This window comes from Anser anser, assembly GCF_964211835.1.
Source record: "Anser anser genome assembly, chromosome: 1".
NCBI classification, from domain to species: Eukaryota; Metazoa; Chordata; class Aves; order Anseriformes; family Anatidae; genus Anser; species Anser anser.
In genome coordinates, this window is record NC_139720.1 from 3,172,557 (window position 1) to 3,193,041 (window position 20,485).

Sequence of the window (20,485 nt, forward strand, 5' to 3'; positions counted from 1 at the left end):
CTGTAGTATCTCTAACCTTTCCTGAAGTAGTACTGTGGTCACAAGCTACCTTAATCAGGTGTTTTATTCTACTCATGCTCCTGTCCTGCACGAAAGCCTCCTCATGAAGAGACTATGGTCAGTTTTAGAGGTCAAAGCAAAACTCACGTTGTCATCCCTGGGCTTTAGCTCAGGATCCGAGTGGGTCATTCTGCTTTGTCGTCAGTTGTCCCAGTGCCCAAGTCCAAGCTTCTAGTTATGCAACAACAGATTCCCCCCCCCCCTTTTTTTTTTTTTGTTAATAAACCCACTGAAGAAAACATTTAAAGCTTTGCTACAAAATTTCTATCTTGCTTACAGTGACACAGGTTTACAGTTCAGTCTCTGCTGCTTGAATTCCAGCTGTCCTTGGCACGCTCCTCAGCCAGTTCTCAGAAGCTTATTGACGGGGCCCATTTTTCTCTGTAGGTACCAGATGGATCTGTGGTAGCTTTAGTCTCCAAGCAAGTCACTGCCTACAATGCAGTCAACAACTCCACGGTGTCCCGGACCTCAGCCAGCAAGTATGGTAAGAGCCTGTGTGCTGATAAGGTTCAAGAGAGCACTGAAGGAGAGATCCCAAACACCAAGGTGGTTACAAGACAAGCATCAGAAAAGAGAACAATAGGCAGATGACTAGTTGATAGGATTGCTTGATGGACGGCAGGAGGAGAGGATTTAGCCGTTTAAAACTTTGGCATCTGGTCCAAGATGTCGATCTAAGTGGCTGGATTGCCCTTGGAAGTAGCTCTCCTTCCCTATTAGCAAAAGAAGGAGCCTAAATAATTAACATTTTAGATCAATGTGGAAGAGCTCAGTCATTCTAGTGGGCAAAGCCCTTGGAGAATGGTCTGTTGTGGCACAGGGGAGAGGCCTCCGGAACAAAAAGCAACCTACAGAGGGCATTGCTTGTCTACTGCTATAGCTTAGTGTGGGTATTGTGTGTCCCACACAGTTATGTTATTATCCCAAGGGAATTTGCACCTGGAAACATAAGAAAAATCTCTTACTGATGCCTTTTATCAGTGTATCTCAAAGCAGTACACTGTTTTTCCCACTTTACTCATGTCATGAGACAGTTGTAAGTAAAGCCAGGACACTATGATGGTGTGGGACAGCAAAGAAAAATGTCTCTAATATGCAACCAGAGTGCTGCAAAACCACCCTTTATCCTGGATGCAGCTATCATATCAGTTCATTGGTGTTTTTTGTTATATATGAAAGCATCTCTGATCCTTTGTAGTCACTTTAGATTGAAGGACAGTATAGTTACTCAATGTCCAAGGAGCCCCCTTTCTCTTTCTGCAAGGGCGTAAGCAATCCACCAGATCTTATTAATATTCATCCTCTTTGCCATGTTGTTGCAATTACTGAAAGACACAGTGACCTTTGAAAAGGAAGACTTAAGGGGGGTTAATTTCTGCTGGATTTCCTTAATTCTTTTGCCATTTGATTTTTCAGGAGGAGGGTGTGAGGAAGAATGCAGGGGGAGGAGAAGATGTAGTGGGTCAGAAGTGATTGTTAATTGCAATTAAGAAAACAGCATCCAGAGAGAAAAAAAGGATATTCCAACTAATAATTAATATGTAGAGATTGGTAATGCATTAATGAGGCTGATGCAGATCTCGATACAGAAAGGTGCAACACTCTTCTGTTAATTATGGTTGGAAAAGACTCAATCTGGAGCCTTGCTGGAAGGTCAGAGGGAGGGGAACGCCTCATGCCATCACTCAGAGGCAAAGGGAAACAGAATCCAGAGGGTGATGGAGTCCTTGCAGAGGAAATATGTGTGGGCCCACCTGGGTTTCTAGTTTACTTCCTATCAAAACAAGATTTTGGAGCAGATACTGAAGAGGATAGTGGGGTAGGAGTTATTGGGTTGCTTTGATGCCATAGGAGGAATGGGAGGCAGTTCCTCCTGAGTTTGGATATGGGGAGATAGGCAAGAGGTCACATCAGTTACATCAGTATGACTACGTAAAATGACCTGTTCTCTGGCCATAGGGCCAAGAAGCTTGGTCTGGTATGGCTAACACCCCTACAGGTAAAACAAATTGAACCAACCCATACTGGTTACCACAAGTAGATGGTACTGTCCCCAGAACAGTCCTGGGCAGTGCCTGACACTAACAGTGCTAGTCCCTGATGAAGAACTTCTATCAAGGGATGTGTCATTAGCATGTTTCCTTGGTGAAACCCATTAACCTGAGACACATGCATCTCTCTTTGCAGAAAACATGATCCGTTACACGGGCAGCCCGGACAGCCTCCGTTCCCGCACACCCATGATCACCCCTGACCTTGAGAGTGGAGTCAAGATGTGGCACTTGGTGAAGAACCATGAGCATGGTGACCAAAAAGAGGGTGATCGGGGCAGCAAGATGGTTTCTGAGATCTACCTGACAAGGCTACTTGCCACCAAGGTATACGGTTGGGATGGGGAAGAGTGTGAGGAATGGGATTTTAGAGGCTGCAGTGGGACTTCCTGCAGACAAGATATGAGAGGTCTGCTCAGAGGGTGCTAAAGGGGATATAAAGAGAGAAGATCAGAAGGAAAATAGAGCAAGAGGAGTGCAAAGAATTTAGAGAGCAAAGTCAGGAAAGGGACATGAGAAGGCCAAATGGTAGAAAGAGAGAAATGATAACTTCAAGGGTACTGCTTCTGGCATGTCTCGGATGAGGAGGATCAAGAGGTGGGGATGTCATGAGCAAAGGGAGTGATCAGTGAAAAATAAACAATAAATGCGTGAACAAACAGTGACAGTAACAGAAGCTAAGGGCTCAAAGGGAACTGGGATTTGGAGAGCAATGAGGAGTGGCCATGGCCATGAGTCTGGTGGAGAGCGTGAACACAGGGGTAGGTATGTGCTGGTGTTGTCGATGATGGCTTGTAGTTTGGATCAAAACTGAGCAAATGAAGAATCAGGGCGTGAACGTGGTCACATCCTATCTGTTCAATCCACACTCCCCTAAACGCTAAAAACCAGCCTCCTATGTGTGTGCCTGCCACAGCCTGCAAAAATTCTCCAAGGACGCAGCATGTTAGTGCTCAGCATAACTGAGGATGCTGCACTGTGGCGAGGGCACTTGTACAAGTGGAGATCACTGAAGGGGAGAGGCTTATAACTTACTGCAGTGGACTTTGGGTCTGTGGCAGCCACAGAAAGTGGTTTTCTTGCCACTGTCTGCACAGCAACAGCTCACTGTCAGTCAGCACCATTCCGTCCCTTCCCTAGGAGAGGAGTGGCTGGCTCTCATTGCAGTTGCCTTGCTCCCAGGCTTTTCAACTTCTTTCATCTCTTATCAAGACTGTTCTCCACCTATCTCTTCTCTAAAGGCTCTACAAAAATGTGGGCAAAAGCAGTCGTGTGATTTTACAACTATTTGCTCTTCCCCCCTGTGGATCCATCATTGGTGGTGCTTTCCTTGGAGAAGCCTGCATTAATGAGGAGGCTGCAATGTTCTTCTTTTGTACCCCAGCAGGGACCAGGGCAGGTGGGGAGGCAGGCACTATAATCAAACAGGGTCCCTTTACAATCCTGCCATCCTCCTGCAGTGCAGAGCATCCCCATGCCTGAATCTCTGACACATGAGTTATCTGGATGCACCTCAGAAGTCGAAACTGCAGCTGTGGCTCAGGTGTGGCTAATCACAGCATAATCTCACCCCATTCTGAGCAGGGTTAAACCAAGCAGCAATCAAACAGCCTGATCTTCCTCCTTTCTCTGAAGTTTTGACTATTACCATTTCCTGTCAGGGTGTCAACAGGCACAAACACAATTACATTTATTCATTCAAATCTGAGTTTGCCCATCAGACAGCTCTCCGTTACGTGCTTAAGTCCTACCATAAGTTTTAGTTGCTCATTTGTTCCTCAGCCTATGGTGTCTGACTCTCCCCGCAGCCTCACTCTGTCTCTCTGCGTTGCAATGAGATTCAGACATAAAGTGGCTTTGCCTTTAGCCTTGGAACACTCTCAGCTCCGTGGCATTAAGATGCTTTTATGGATCACACAATGTAAAAAGAAAATGATGCTCCCCCGGGCCAGGGCCCCAGCTGGTGTAAAAGAGCAACCATTGGACCAGTGCTGATCTACACTGTCTGGGGATATGTCCCTTACCCCACCACTGAATTGCTTTTGCTTTCTGTTTCGGATCACAAGCTCAACACTTTTTTCAAGCTCAACACTTTTTTTTCCTTTTTTTTTTTTTTTTTTCCTGAAGACAGCAGGAAAGCAGCTGCAAAACTTGCACAGCAAGAGAGAGCAAAAAGGCTGGGGGTTTATTGTTTCCCCTCTTGGGCTGAGCAATATTCTTTCCTCATCATGACCATTTTAGGGGGGAGGAAAGAGGAGAGAGACCAATTGCTAGTAATAGAATCCCAGGGAATACTTAGTTAAACTGACAATGATTTTTATTCTGTTAAATCCCTGACCTCTGAGACCTGGAGTCTCTTGCCTAAAAGCCTCAGAGGTTTTCTTTGTATTTGTGTGGGTGAGCATGTAGAGAACTAATTCCCTCCAGAAACTGAACCTGAGGGCAAGTTCTTCCATGTCAGACCAACAAGATTTCTCCTCAGGGGCCCTTTCTGAGTCAGACATACTGCAGGGATTATTCACCCTGTAGGAGTTCACACAAGCAAAAGGCACCTCTGTTTGTTTCCCAAAGAATAAATCAAGTGGTGAATCAGCAAGAGACACCAGCTTTCTAATTAAGTATTTGTTAGCGCTATGTAAACTTGTGTCGCTCTGGTGGAACCTGGTGCTTCATTTCTAGTAAGGAGGAATTTCTTTCTTGGGTCTGCAGAGAAAGGGAAGGCTTTTATTTTTCAGCTGAGAAAAATCTGTGTATCAGGAAATGTTTATTGGAGGTTTGATTGATTTTTGGTAATTTTAGCAACCATATGGTTTGTTTACATGTAAGTGCCTGTGCAGCTCTGGTGACAGGGTAAGGCTTTACAAGTTACCACAGCTCCTCAGCAACCCCCTTGTCCAGGCCTGGTCACCCTTTGATATTCCAGCTCTTCACATCGTCACTGAAGGTCAACTGTCCTCATCATCTGGCCAGGGTGGTTCTTCTGGATCTGGAGTTCTCCTCCCAGAGGAGCCTAAGGACACCGCTCCAATCTCTGCAGTGGGCATTAGGTCTGCAGAGCAGTACTTGACCCGTTCAAATATTGCTCCTAGGGCTTGTCTTGGTCCCATGAAGATGGGTAGTAAAAAACAAGGAGGCCTACTGGAATTAAGATGAAATTCTTGTTATTTATTATGCTACTTACACATACAGGACAGCCACCTTCTCCAGTCACTGTTGTCCTATTTGTCCCAATGACACTTTCTGTTCTCCTCTACATTCATCTGACTTCTATTCTTAGCTTAAGAACAGGCCCTGGATGAAAACCAGCATAGAAAATGGCTATTTTTTGGCTGCACCAAAGCAGTCGAGTATAGGATGCAGGGGAGAGAAATTTCAGTGGGAACAGACGAGCACCATCCCATCACCATATACCTGAGATGGGGAGAGGTATCCCACTACATCTCAGCCTCCCTCCCTGAGTGCTAGTAACAGAGAGGACAGGTAATATCTTGACCTACCCCATTCAGCTGTTAAACATAAGTAATGGATATTATGAAGATGCAGATGTCTGCTTAAAGACATCTGGGTTGAAATTTCAACTCATGTCACATTTAAAAGCTGTTAAGTGGCTCCTGCTTTTCAATATATTTCCTGAGCCTGTTTTACAGATATACTCTATTTTCAGTGGGATGCCATAATTCATCATCCTCTTCCTACTTAGCATCTCACATTCTTCTCTCCTTCTCCCAACAGGGCACTCTCCAGAAATTTGTAGACGACCTCTTTGAGACCATCTTCAGCACTGCTCACCGTGGCAGTGCGCTTCCCCTGGCCATCAAATACATGTTCGACTTCCTGGATGAGCAGGCTGACAAGCACAACATCCATGACCCCCACGTGCGGCATACCTGGAAGAGCAACTGGTGAGTGGGACAGACCAGTGCAGCCTGGTACCAAGTCCTGGACTGGAAGGGGAAGAGATGGACGTATGATTTGGGATCTAGATTTGGGATCCAAGAAGGCCAAGGGCATCCTGGCTTGTATCAGGAATAGTGTAGCCAGCAGGACCAGGGAGGTGATTCTCCCCTTGTACTCAGCTCTGGTGAGGCCGCACCTTGAGTGCTGTGTTCAGTTTTGGCCCCTCACTACAAGAAGGACATCGAGGCCCTGGAGCGTGTCCGGAGAAGGGCAACGAAGCTGGTGAAGGGCCTGGAATACAAGTCCTATGGGGAGTGGCTGAGGGCATTGGGGTTGTTTAGTCTGGAGAAGAGGAGGCTCAGGGCAGACCTCACTGCTCTCTACAACTACCTGAAAGGAAGGTGTGGGGAGCTGGGGGTCGGCCTCTTCTCACAGATAACTAGTGATAGGGCCAGAGGGAATGGCCTCAAGTGGCACCAGGGGAGGTTCAGGTTGGAAATGAGGAGACATTTCTTCTCAGAAAGAGCAGTCAGGCACTGGGACGGGTTGCCCAGGGAGGTGGTGGAGTCACCATCCCTGGGGGTGTTCAAAGAAAGGTTGGACGTGGTGCTTAGGGACATGGTTTAGTGGGTGACACTGGTGGTAGGGTGATGGTTGGACCAGATGATCTTGGAGGTCTTTTCCATCCTTAATGATTCTAGGATTCTAGATGCTAGGGAAACTGAGGAAGCTGGCATGGGGTTCATCATGGCAGGTTCAATCATCCCAGGCTGATGGAGAAGTCAGATGTACCCAGAATCTATAGGGTGCTATCAAGGATGGAGTACTTTGGCTATAGATCCCAGTATTGCATGGAGATGCTAATATTTCTGAGGGACCTCGTGAGGATATAGGAGGAAAAATTGTCAAGTATTTAATTGCTGTAGCGTGCAGGCCCATAGGGATCTCTGGGGATTCATGGGAGAGGATTCAGCATTGCTGTCTTCATCTGCAAAGGGAATTTGAACTCCCACTGTAGTCAGTGGGGGCCTGGAGCTCCTTTTGGTTGCCCAGAGAGGCGTCTAGAGCCATTTTTTTATACGATGTTTTAAGGTGTACCACAGGGAATGTGCACACCCACAGGAGACTTGTGCCCGCCTGGGCTGGCAGCTGGGGGCCAGAAGAGATACCTTAGAGAGTCTTAAAAGGTATTAAGTACTTAAAGGGCCTGAAGTTGGATGCGAATCCCCTTCTGAGTGAGTGACAAAGGCTGACATCAACCCCCTGCTCTAGCTGCCAGGCAGTGGTCCCTCTTTGTACACGTAATGGGACAGCAGGGAAAAGCCAGGATTGGTGAAGAGAAAAGATCTTTGCAGCACCTCTCTGCTGAGTCTCCCTGTTGGAAAGAGACCCCTGGGGAATCGCTCCCTCCCCTTTCCCTGTGCAAATACAGGGACTATAAAAGGAACAGCAGAGGAGAGCCATGGGGCTCCCAGCTCATGCATTTTTTCCTTTTACCAGCCATGCTGATGGCAGATCGTCACAGTGCAGTGACATAAAAAAAGAAACCCCATGCACCAAAGAGGCTTTCAACTAATGAAACATTAGCATATTATTAACATTATCTGCGGCACTAATCTAAGGCTGATTGCAGCCACTCAGACTAAATGAGCAAGAGGTTTACTTAAGGGGGGAGGGACAAAGGCAGAGTCTGTATGTGTTGCAGGGGGGGATCAGGGGCAGTATGAAGAAATCTTTTCAATCAGATTAAATTAACTCCAAGTCACATCATGGGCTTCATTATTCCCAGCTAGGGATATCGTCCCCCAAGCCCGTCCCCACAGCTCTGCATACATGCAGCCTGTGCTTGTGCTCGCTGTGGCTGTCCTTACCATCCAAACAACTACAGAAGAAGTTCTTCACTCATCCACCTCTTCCCCCAGCAGATGAACCTCCACTCCCAACCTAAAAAGCTTCCTTCCCACTCCTCACATCAGGTCTCATTGCCAGCATCTCCCACTCCTGAACTTCTGCCCCTTCCCTAAAGGATGTTGTTTGGCTGATAAGAATATCTGTGTGAGGCTTTCCTTACTTTTGGTCCATGATTTTGTTGGCTGAGGGTAACACAATTTGTTTAGAAAAATATGGTACCGTCTCTTAGTGAGGACATGCTAAAATGCCTGCTGTGACCTGAAAGGCACCAGACGTAGGTATGGATTGTTTATGGTGCTGTACACACGTAAGGGTAATGAGAAAATTGGATAAACTGAGGAATTTAGCCTAAACATAAGGTGATTTTTTTTTTTTTTTAAACTGAAGAATAACCTTCTTGGGAAGGTACGGACACTGATGGTAGGATTAACAGTCTGCCTGGCAGGAAAACAGAGAGACAACTGGACTCTGGTATCCGTGACACATCTCAGCTCCTAGGCCACAGTCATATGAATGTCTTTGCCCTGACACAAAAGAAAAAAAAAAAAAGGCTTGAGGCAAAGGCTGGATGTAGATACTTCAGGACATCTCACACAAATGAACAGCTCTTTTGAGTATAAGGGGTGGGGAGGGAGGAAGGCTTTTGAATTGCAATTGGAATAGCATTTCCACAGACAAATTTTCATTTCAAAGTTTGCAACACTTGTTCCCCATTCCTATTTTTTTCTCCTTGAGGCAACAGGGTTTTCTCTGTCACATGGAGTCTGCTTCGTGCAGAATGTGCTAGGATCATACAGGGGCTTGGGCTTGAGCTGTGCAGCATGACAATACATGGCATGCACAGCACAAAATACCTGCCATTAACACTCCCAGGCTCAGCCTGACAGCCTGACAGTTGTACCTACCTTTTCTTGCCCTGGATTTACTATGAGGCCAAAAGCCAAGTGTACCAATGCCTAGTGTTTACCATAAGTTGAATGCAATGTCTATCTATTAGCTAACAGTGGCTTACATTTGCACCCTACCATAGAGAAGTTAGGAGGTATTTTCATCATCTCAATTCTACTTTCATTAATATAATTTCTACTTTCATTAATATAATCTCATTAATTTATGTGCAACTCCAGTAAAATGACATTGACATTAGGAGTGACAAAATCTGGTCTGCAAGGCTTACAGAGACAAAGCTAATTCCTGAGGTGACTCCACCACCATCTCAAGAGCCCTGCAGGGGAGGAATTTATTGGAAATAAATGACAAAATTGAAACTTATTCCAGAATCCCTCTCTCCATGCCTGGATGTTTGATTCCTATCCACCAGTCAACATCGTAATACCATAAGACAAAGCTTTTGAACCATGCAATTACTGACTCACCTCTTCCACCCCTCTTGCAGCTTGCCATTACGGTTCTGGGTGAACATGATCAAGAACCCCCAGTTTGTCTTCGACATCCACAAGAACAGCATCACAGACGCCTGCCTCTCTGTAGTGGCTCAGACGTTCATGGACTCCTGTTCAACCTCAGAACACCGTCTGGGCAAAGACTCCCCCTCCAACAAGCTTCTCTATGCCAAGGATATCCCCAGCTACAAGAATTGGGTGGAAAGGTGAGTTTTAGCTCTAGAAACAGGAATGGAATAAGCAAGTGGTAAAATGAGGCCCTGCTTCATGGATGGAGGTAAGTGGTATCCTTAATATTGCTTTTGGTAGCTGCTTCTGGGCTTTTTCTCTTTGATTATTGCCCAAGTAGAAAGCTCTCTGATAGACATTTATTCCCACGTGCCTTACAACAGAGGTAGAAATTTAATTAGAGGTGTGAACTGAAGGTGTTTGCCGTCATTTGATGCCATCATCTCTTGAGGAGAAACTGTTGAAAGAGAGAAAGGTGGAGGAAGGAAGGGGAGGTGACTATGCCTGAGCCGTGTGAGCTACATGGGCTTCTCAGCCATCCCACACAGACCAGAAGAAGTGGTTAATTTCTCCCAGCATTGTTGTGAGTTCCTACACTGCCTGCACCCCATGCATCACACAATTATCGTCCCTTACTTTGAGTTCAGTAGCTTTCCATGGCAGCTGTTCTGTGCTTTGGATGAGATGCCATAGGGTTCACAGGCTGATGACTGAACCTCTGCAGGTACTTTCTGAAAGGTCAGAGGTCTTTCTAAACATTTTATCCACATCTGCAAGAACCTGTAGAAACTACTGCACAGAAGGGCAGGGTCTGACAGATCTACTCTACGGGAAATACAACTAAGGCAAGTATTCCTGCAATACACAGGGGCTTCATTTTCCCTAAGATTTTCCACAGGATAAACTATAGCACATCTTGTACTCCACTCAACAGGATGTTGTCTGCTGGAGCAAGCCTTGTAGAAGTTGATCTGTGCTTTGTTTTCCAACATGCCACATTTGCCTGGTATTATGGACAGGTTTGGGAACTGCACAGCTGGAGAGTGATTGCTGCTCTGTAAATACAATAATGGGTTTATCTTACAGATCATTTCTGCACAACGGCATCCAGTTTTCAGCAATGATTTGTCTGGATGACTTCATAGGCACTGTCTGAAATTGATACCACATCATGCAGGTGATATAAGACCTCTGCTGCTGTAGGCATACTGTGCTGTAAACCAGCCTATTTCCTTTGGTGGAGAAGGTTTTCTCTCATTCTGTGAAAGCAGAGCACAGCTGATCAAAGAGCTCTGTACCCTAGTCAGCATGAGGTGAAATTTTTACAATAATGCTCCCATTGGTCTCTGATTTGTCCGGACAATTATTTTTAGATGTGGTTAAACACGTCTGCAAATGTCGTTTCTAGGCAACCTGTAAGGCTCTTATGAGCTACCTTGCTTAATTATGACCTACTTCTGGTACTGTGTCCAAGTTTCTTAGTATGTATTGAGGTTGATTGCTGGATTGACCTGGATAGGGGGAAAGAAATGTTTGAAATTTATTTAGAAACCATAAATTTGCACTAACAGTGACCCAATGGCATCATACTACAGAGACTATTTAGCAACCTGTGAAGTGTTTCTGGTTGGTGGGTAGTTTCTTACATATGTCCCTGATTTTATACCTTTGGAGATGGCACATTTGAGTGATGAACTGAGGTACATGGGTGAAGAACAGGGTATTTCCTCATGCAAAGCCTTTTTTTTTTTTCTGGATAAACAGAAAGTGGCAGGGTTTTCTGTTTGTTTGTTTTGTGTGTGTTTGTTTGTTTTAAATTTATTTTTCCAGTATTGATTTCACTTTAAAATTTTTTGGAGCTCAATCTGTTTGCCCAGTGATCTTCAGCAATACGTATTGCATTTCCCTGGAAATTTTCCTGAACAACAAACGAGGTACATAACACCTCCTGCTGCTAGTAAAGAACACTGGATTTGTGGGCCCAGCATGTGCTGAGTTATTATCTGTACTGATGTCTGAAAGTTTGAACTGAAGCCCAAGGGGAGATGGCGGGGTTTAGAATATGGTTAGAACTTCTGCCCTATTAATACTTTCATGTGTCAATGCCACTGACTCAAGGCACCTGGATGCTGTTGCAGATCAAAGAAAAACTTATTAAAGATGAACAGAATATAATTTCAATTCTACTCTGAGTTAATGAGTTCCTTTTCTCCATTCTGCAACTGTACTTTGAGGGAGTTATTCCAACTCCAATGGCTTCCAGTACTGGTTTGACTTATTTCTGTAGTCAACGTCAGCTGGAGACAGCATCATTCAAGACCACTACGACTTCTTCAAAGACTGAATCATAAGATAAAAAGATTTTCTGTTGGAGAGTTTAAGAAGTGGTTGAGTAAATCAGAAGAACCTGAAATCAAATGATCTCCTTTGATGAAGAAGAATCTGTAAGAGGGCAATTAGTCAGTGGTGGTTTGTAACCCTACTTGAAGGCACTCCAGAGTAAAAGCCAACTCCTCTCTTTTAACGTGCTTGTTGAGATAGTACCTGAGCTGGGCTGCTCCAAGCAGTCCTTTTGTAACTATTGGTTTCTCAGTGTGGAGTGTGCCTTTAGGACTCACAAAACTCAATGTTGGGGATTATCTTGACATAAGAAGTAGCAGAGAAAGAAGCAGGCATGGGTGACAGTACGTACCTCCAATTCAAGAAAAAATAGATTTCCAACTTTTCAGAATGAAACTGTGAAACTCTCCAGCTCTTCAGAGTTGGAAAGGGCATAGATGCAGTTTCTGGCCTCACCAATGGTCTTTCTTTACACAGTAGTTAATAGGAGTTTGATTTTTTTTTAATTGAATTTTATTTTTTGTTTTTTTTTTTTTTTTAAATGCTGTTGGGACCAGAGCTGGACTCTGCCTGCTGAAGCAAACCCACTGAGACATCCTGACTTTTGCAAAAACCAAGTTCAACATTCAAATACACAGTCAGGGCTCTTTCACTGTGAAAACACATGACTAAAAAGTACCTGCACACAGCCACAACTTGGGATTCCTGCGGCAGAAGATGAGGCCTGACAGAGGCAGAAGAATTAACCCAGGAATGGGAACAGGCTATTTGGCTTTTGTTGAAGCCACGAAGAGTCAGTTTGTGGTCCTAAAACAAGGTGGCAGCTTTTCAAATATCGTAATCTGGTCTACTGAAAGAAGAGGAAAAGAATGGGAATGATAGACCAGATTCTCATTTGACTTCTGTTAGTGAAACTCTATAGGCTTTGCTGAATTTACATTAGAGCAGCTTCAGATCTGCATCTTTTCAAGTTTACTTCAAATGTCCCCTTTGAGCCTAGAAATCTGGAGAACTTGGGAGCATTTGATGCAATCCTCAAGCAATACAAAGGGGAGCCGGTTCTAATTGGGGCTCTCTCATTAGCATTCGGCACCACACTGAAAAGATGACAAAGGGCTGTGGCTGACCTTTCATTTCTCTCCATGTTGCCAGGCTTATGATAACACTTGTTTGAACTTCATTAACACCGTTTAATTGCCTGCATCACAACCAATACGATGTTTCTCTACCGAAGCCTGGCATGGAGGCAGGAATGTGGGAGACTGAACAGGGGCAGAGGACAAAAAGCAGAAGCCAAAGAGAGTTTCCATTGCACAGGTGTGCCCAAAATACCTGCAGTGCTGCTAGGAGAGGAGCTAATGCTTTTTTCTCATCCCTGTGGGTACTCGGACATGCTCTGGCTGCTTAATGTGCCTTAAAAATAGCCCCTTAAAGAAAAGCTGGAAGTCAGAGGAGACATAGCAAATATTATTAAGACTTTGAGAATCTTCCAGTCAAGAATGTTCAAAATAGGCTTGATAGGTTTGACAGGTTTCAGACTAAAGGACATTTAAAGTGACTTCATCCATGGAGTTCAGAATTATAACATCTGCAGTTTATTGTTAACCTGAGCACAAATACTACCTACCCTAGCTACTGCAGCCCAGAGCCTGGGTTTGTGATGCCTTCTCCTTCCTTTCCTTTAAGCAACCATGGTTTGCGTGGTGTTAACCATTTGGCGTCAAGGTCTTCAGCTTGTTAGAAAATTGTGAGAGTGTGTCTGGACGACACAAAACGGATAGTCCGTCTCCATTCGGCATCTAAAACCTACATCTCTTGTCAGCCTGTGGTATCAGGGCTCTGCAGTCAATAGATGGTGTCCTCCAATACAGTGGTTGTGCTTTCTGTTGGCCATTTTACAGCTACTTTTAAAGACAAAGACAAAATGTACTGGTTTAGTACAATAAAGGCTATACACTGCGCACATCCCAACATTGTAAGTTAGTGAGGTTTTTAGCAGGTACATTGGGGTGACCTTTTAACTCCAAGGGCTTTAGAAGAGAGCATCAAATGACAGGTGGAAATCCTGGCTGTACTTTCAAAAATGCACTTTTCTTCATCTCCTTTCCCTGAGAGAAAGAGGGCTCACGATACAGCATGCCAAGGGTCAAGGGGAGAGGGTGTTGTCAGTAGAGATAATAAAACGTGGTGCTGGAAGAGGCCTCGAGAGGTCAACATGCCTGGCTCCTGCCTCAGGGCCGGATCAGCTCTGTCTCAAGCCTTCCTGACAGATGTTTTCTTAAAGTCCTCCCACAACTGAGCCTCTGCTTTCCTCGGGCAATCCATTGCTGTGCTCCCCTTTCCTTCCAATCTGAATGTTTTCCCTGATGGTCAGCCAGAAATCTCCCTGGCTTTAGTTAACGCCTGTGGATCTCATTGCATCCCCAGGGCCATGGGGTGCAGCTTGTTCCCTGCCTCTCTGCAGCAGCTTTTGTTGTGCCTGAAGGCTGTTCACCTGTCTTCCCCTACTTTTTGTCTCGAAAATACCCCTGATATTTTCTTACTGCAGTAACACGCTGCTCTCACACAGTGCAGTTTTCAGCAGCAAAGATGAAAACGTGTCTGTGCTCAGAGGGTACAACCTCAGACCCTTGCAGCCTCTGCACTGAGACGATGATGGACAGTTTCTTCTCACAGGAAAACTACCTGTGCACCGATTCATTCTTCAGCCATTGACTCAGTGCAGCCCACCCATCCTCTGCCGTTTATTCTGAGACAAAAAAACTGCAGGAAAAGCCATGCACATGCAAAAGTAAAATCCTTTTGCCTAGCTGTCATGCTGTTCATGCCAAAGTCCAATTAGTGTCCAGCAGCTTGGCCTCGAACCTTTCTGTGAAATGGGATCGATCTGGAGTAACGCGGTCCTGTGGCTCCTGTAGCTGAATCAGCACAAACACGGAAGGTGCAGCTCAGATGCCTCCCAGCAAACTAAAACTGCCTTGCCCTGCCAACAGAGGAACCAACAACGTGTCCTTGCACTGCTTCACTTCATCTCATGAAAGAGCTGGCCGCTAGGATGTTCCCAAGCTTCCCTTCAGCCCTTCCCTGCTGTAGCAGTCCCCTGCATCCCTTCCATACGTTTCTTCCTCCTTCAGTGGTCCGGATACAGCCGGCTATTGCATAACACTAATTATGTTATTGCTGTAATTGCGTCTGCCGTCTGCAGCACATGGATTCGTTACAAGCTTTTCATATGCTAAAAAGATTATTAATGAGTGCAGTCCCAACCCAGGACGGCACAACAACAGCCATGACAAAAAGATCTTTTGGAAGGCAATTAGCTCCATGCTAAGCTGCCTAAACCATGGCCTGTGCTGGAAAATTTCAGACTGGAGAGGAAGCATTGGCAGCACAGCTTTTCTCTTCCCTTTTGATGAGTTAATGAGTTGCTGAGTGGCAGCAGGCACAGTTATTCTTGTGAAACAGCCCCACTAAGGAGCCTTGCATGGCTGGTAATGAAGATGAGCATTCACCCTGCCCCTTGCCTAAAGAGAGGGCAAGATGTATTCCCAGGTCACTGTTGTATTGCTTCCTTAGGAAAACAAAACAAAATAAACAAAACAAAACAAAACAAAAAACAAAACAAGAACTTCCCAGGGAAAGTTGAGGATGTTTAAGGAAGAGGAACTGAGGCTAAAAGGGATCATTACTATACACCAGTGCAGCCACAATACTTCCCTATCTGTTGGTGGCAGCGGAAGGTCTCGGGTTCTCCTGGTCAAGCCAAGATGAGGTGAGCTGCTGTGCTAGTGATACCTATGAAGTCACCTCCTATGATCTAGTAATCCTCCCATCATCCATTTGAGTTGCTGATGTGCTTCAGAGGAGGTTGTTACAAATTCCCCCAAATTTCTGAAGGGTTTCATTGCTTCTGATGTCTGATGAACAAATTTTCCTGGCACATCAGAGGATAAGCAGCCTCGAGTTAAAAGGTCTCCCCCTGTGATTCAGGAGAAGCTCTGGTGAAGCTGAGCTCCACCACGCCAGTGTCTCAATCCCCCTTCACAAAAGAACAGGGGGAGAAAATATGATGAAAAAATGTTCATAGGTTGAGAAAAGGACATGGAGATCATTTAACAGTTAGCATCATGGACAAAACAGACTCAGCATAGGGAGATTAATATAATTTATTGCCTATCACTAGCAGACTAAACAGTGAGAAACTAAAAGCAAACTAAAAACACCTTCCACCCATCCACACTTATCTACATCCTCCCCCCGAGCAGCACAGGGGAATGGGGAATGGGGGCTGTGGTCAGTCCCTGACGCTTCATCCCTGCCACTCCTTCATGGTCCCTCTCTGCCCCTGCTCCCTGTGGGGTCCCTCCCACGGGATGCCGTCCTTCCCGAACTGAGCCTGCGGGGGCTTCAAGAACTGCTCCCACACAGCTCCGTACCACGGGGTCCATCCATCAGGAGCAAACTGCTCCAGCACGGGTCCTGGCTCCTCTCTGCCATGGGGCAGCTGCAGGACTCTGCTCACAGAGGCCACCCCTGCAGCCCCCCCACCAAATCCTTGCCACATAAACCCCATACAGTATCTAAGCCTCTCCTGGAAACGTCTGGGTGAGGGTCCACAAAAGCTAACCAAAACTGGAGTACAGAAGAATGAGAAAATCTGCAGCATCAGGACAGCAATTGGTGCACCTTTGACCAAATAGTCATTGTCTACTTTGGTTTCTAGTCCTTTATCAATGAACTTAGTGACAGGACAAGGGGTAACAGTTTTAAACTAAAAAAAGGTAAGTTTAGATTAGATTTAAGGAAAGTTTAGATTATCTAATCTAAAGGAAGACATTATTCACCATGAGAGCAGTGAGGCCCTGGCCCAGGCTGCCCAGAGGAGCTGTGGCTGCCCCATCCCTGGCAGTGCCCAAGGCCAGGCTGGATGGGGCTGGGGGCAGCCTGGGCTGGGGGGAGGTGTCCCTGCCATGGCAGGGGGGTTGGACCTGGATGTTCTTTAAATTCCCTTCCCAACCTGGTGGCCATCAGCTTAGTTGTGCTCACAGGAGCAGCGTTAAAGAACATCTTCCTTCACATTTCAGCTTTAGTGTGAGTGCTGTCAGCCACAAGGGCGAAGGCACAAGCAAGCACACAGACAGCCTTGCAAATGCTGGCAGTGAAAATTCAAGGACCTCTGGGGTTTGGTGACAGCTTCACGGTGGTTTTGAAGGCGTTAGAGGTATGTAAATGGCAGAGAGGCCCTAAGTACCTCTGAGGATCCGGGCTCAAATAGAAGGTAAATAAAGACTCAGCAGGGATGTTGTCATCTCCCTGCCAGGATGCTTTAATATACACATTTATAATTTCTTGAGATAGCAGAATGATGGCTTCATTAGAAACACTTCTGTATAAATAAGTCATTTGCCCATCGCAGAGTTCTGGTGGAAGATTATATGTCTTCTTCCTGTGTTAGCAGCCAGGTTTGATTACTGGTACATGTTTTTTCTTTTTTTTTTTTCCTTTTATTTTTTTTTTCCCAAACACACTTCCACAGTATCTTGTTTTGCAGTCTTAACGGGAACTGACTGCTCAGGTGTGTGATGTGGCAGACTCGGGGACACTTTGGTATATATAGCAGCGGATGATGGCCTGTGAACCCAGCACATTGAAATCACAGCTTGAGAGTTTGTCATGGCTGGAGAGATCAGGAGGACCTGAAATTCAGATCATCGCATCCTGATCTTCCCTCCAGGGGAGCACCGTGCATTGCTCTTTGTTGTTCAGATGGAAATTTCATGCTGTTCGGAGCATCTTTCTGCAGAGCTGGGAGGAGGACTGGGGAGCTTTCAAGACCCTTGTGAGTCACAGACCCAGGAGAGCAGTGCTACCAAGTGAAAGGGAGACGGGAGAAATTTGGAGAAGCAGACAATCTGTGCCCATGTTTCACTTTTAAAAAGGTCCCATCCCCTCACCCCCTCTCCCATCACCATTTGAAGGAGCATTTCAGCTGGTTTTCAGAGCCAGAATGACAAACAGAGCACAGTGGCTGCTGCTTTCCTCCACCAGCCTTATTTATTTCTGTTGTGATGTAATCCCCTTCACTTTTCATTTCACCCAGCAGGAGGGTGCCTATGCAATATTCATAAGGAGCTGGGCTCTTCTCCATGGGCTCTTCTCAGGCACCATAAATCAATGCATTTCTCTGCATTGCAGGCTCTTTTTTTTTTTTTTTCCCCACAAGTCTATTAAATGTGCTATTGCACATGGATGTAAATTCCTTTGGGTGCCAAGGCACACCTTGTGTTGTGGACTCCTGGGTCCACAACAATGTGCTTTGGCCTTGAGGAACCTGAAACAGCATTCTCATGGATGCTACCAGTCCCTGACACTTTATCTTGTCAGAAATGCATGCAGAATACATTTGATTTTGTCCAGCAGCTGATGCTGAGAGCAGTTTGAGTTTTCTGGGACTGGCAAAGGCTGAGGAATATCTATTCTTCCTGCTCACCAACTCCTCCTGGAGGTGGTTCTGTAGGACAGGTTCTCATGGGGTTTCCAGATGGCTCCTTCCCTCCTAGACAACTGTTCAGGGTTTCTTGGGTGTTTGGGGGTTAGGCAGTTTATAAAGCAAAATCAAGCTCAGACCACTCATCACTGGGCAATAATTAGAGCATGGGACTGAATTAGGCTGGGATTTGGGGCTTTTCCTGAGTCCAGAAGGCAAGAAGCTTGTACCTTGAAGGAAGATAATGTTGAGCATACTGGAAGATGCTTTACAGTATTTGAGGTTTGCATGAGATGTTGTGATGAACCAGAGTCTAGATGTGGAAGCAATCAGGCTGGAAGACCATGCACAGAGCAGGGAGAAGGACCTCTGGTTCCTGTGCCTTTCTTGAGGGCTACATCAACCCTTCTGTCTGCAAAACCAGGGTAACAACTGAGACCAGCCCACGGCAATGAGGATGGGACTGTGGGGCACAAAACCAGCCTGAAGCAACGGTGGAGCCTTCTGATGTGAAGGAGTTTCCTCCCAGCCCTCTTGCACTGTGTTGTTTTTCACGGGAGACTTCCACAGCTGCCTATCCTGCTCAGTCGTAGAGAGTATTTTCCCACTTGTATGTCTGAAGGATCCTTATCATACAGCACTTCAGCATCCAATTTCTCTGCAGTGGAAGACAGCCTCCATCTCAGCAGGTGTCTCAGTGCTGTTTACAGGACACCTGTCAGCTCTTTTGGCTCCCCGTCCCCTCTGCCTCCTAATTATAAAATTGTGGATTGCTGCAGCTATGGGCTTTTTTTCTTTCCTTTTTTTTTTTTTTTTTTCCTTGTGCACAAAATGTCAAATTGCAGAAATTAAAAATGTAAATGATGGCGTCTAATTAACCAGTTGACAGCGGAGCACAGCTGCGAGTGACAGTGACTGATTACCTTCTGTAAACCTTGTCCTCCAAGACCTGCCTTACCCAGGGGACGAAGGACATCGAAAATAGCAACTTCCTTAAAGAGACATTGCTCTGCTGATGAAATCTGATGCGTGGGCAGTGGTTCTGGGGTCTCCATGTCCTGTGGATAAAGCCCCAGTCCTCCTGAACTCAAGGGAAGCAGATTTTTCCCCAGCCAAAGTGGGGATGAGGATATTGAATCTTATTGATACAAACTATGATAAGGGGCTAGCTTAAAATTTGAGACAAAAAGGATGTGTTGTGCAGCACAGGAGTTGCTGGGATAGACTGGACTGAGTGGGGGAGGTGGATGATCTCAAAACACATGCAGATGTAAGTGTCTGGGGAGCACAAGCAAGCCTAAAAGGCTTTTGGTGTATGGGAGCAAAATCTGGAACACTCAGAGGGCAGCAAGATCAGTGGGACTTCTCCATGGGACTGGAGGCAGTGTCCTTGAATGCCTGAGAAAGGAATCTGGCACCAAAAGGTACTGCCTATTTCATTGACAGCATGGAAAAAGTTTACTGGATGCTCTTTGGGTTTTCAGTCTCAGAATAGGGTTGACTGACTGCAACATGCATCTGTTATTCAAGAATAACGGTTCAGTCTAATTTGTGTTTTGGCTAAGTCATCTCCTTCGTTGTAAAAGAAGAGCATGGCAGGGTATATCGTTGAGCCTGAGAGTGCTAAGTGTGTCTTTTTTCTTTATGGGTTTAGTTTTTGACTTACTCCTCTTTCCCCTTAAGAAATACCTGTAATTCTCTCTTCCAGGTACTATTCAGACATTGCCAAAATGCCAGCAATCAGTGACCAGGACATGAATGCATATTTGGCTGAGCAGTCTCGCATGCATATGAATGAGTTCAACACTATGAGTGCGCTCTCAGAGATATACTCCTACGTTGGCAAGTACAGCGAGGAGGTAAGAGCCTTGGAAGGGCGAGGAGAAGTTGTGTAGGTTGTGTACAAGTTGTGTAAGCTTATGTGCCCAGTGCCATTTACAGTACCAACACCCTAAAGCATCCAAGAATGGTCCAGCAAACATGACAAAGGAGCTAAGGGTGACCAGCATGGGTGTTGAAGACCAGGTGAGGTGCCTTAGGACATCTGAAGTGGTATGGCAATGAAATAAATAAATCTACCAAATAACTGATCTTCTAGATGAGAAACCACGTGATCTGTTGCAATGTAGGGGTTTGCATTTAGTCACATCAAGCCCAAACCGCCTGTGTAATTCCCTGCTGGCTGACTGACCTGTGATCTAAGCTAAGTCTGGGGCCCACCTGTAGGGAAAACTGACCCTCATCTGCAGCTGTAAGATTCCAGACTCGGTCTTTTTGGAAAATAAATTTAAAAGAGCCCCGTCGCTTCTTTCTTTCTTTCTTTC

At 45.6% G+C, this 20,485-nt stretch overlaps 1 protein-coding gene across 5 annotated transcripts in view; it reads left to right on the forward strand.

Annotated features, from left to right (window-relative positions):
* PLXNA4 (plexin A4) overlaps positions 1-20,485 on the forward strand; it is a 423,229-nt gene that overhangs the window by 395,721 nt on the left and 7,023 nt on the right. For all 5 annotated transcript variants that reach the window (XM_083813595.1, XM_083813603.1, XM_083813604.1 and 2 more), the window contains 5 exons: positions 448-547; positions 2,251-2,441; positions 5,847-6,016; positions 9,319-9,531; positions 19,870-20,020. In XM_083813595.1, coding sequence (XP_083669721.1) covers positions 448-547; positions 2,251-2,441; positions 5,847-6,016; positions 9,319-9,531; positions 19,870-20,020 — 825 coding nt within the window. The remainder of the gene's footprint in view (positions 1-447; positions 548-2,250; positions 2,442-5,846; positions 6,017-9,318; positions 9,532-19,869; positions 20,021-20,485) is intronic.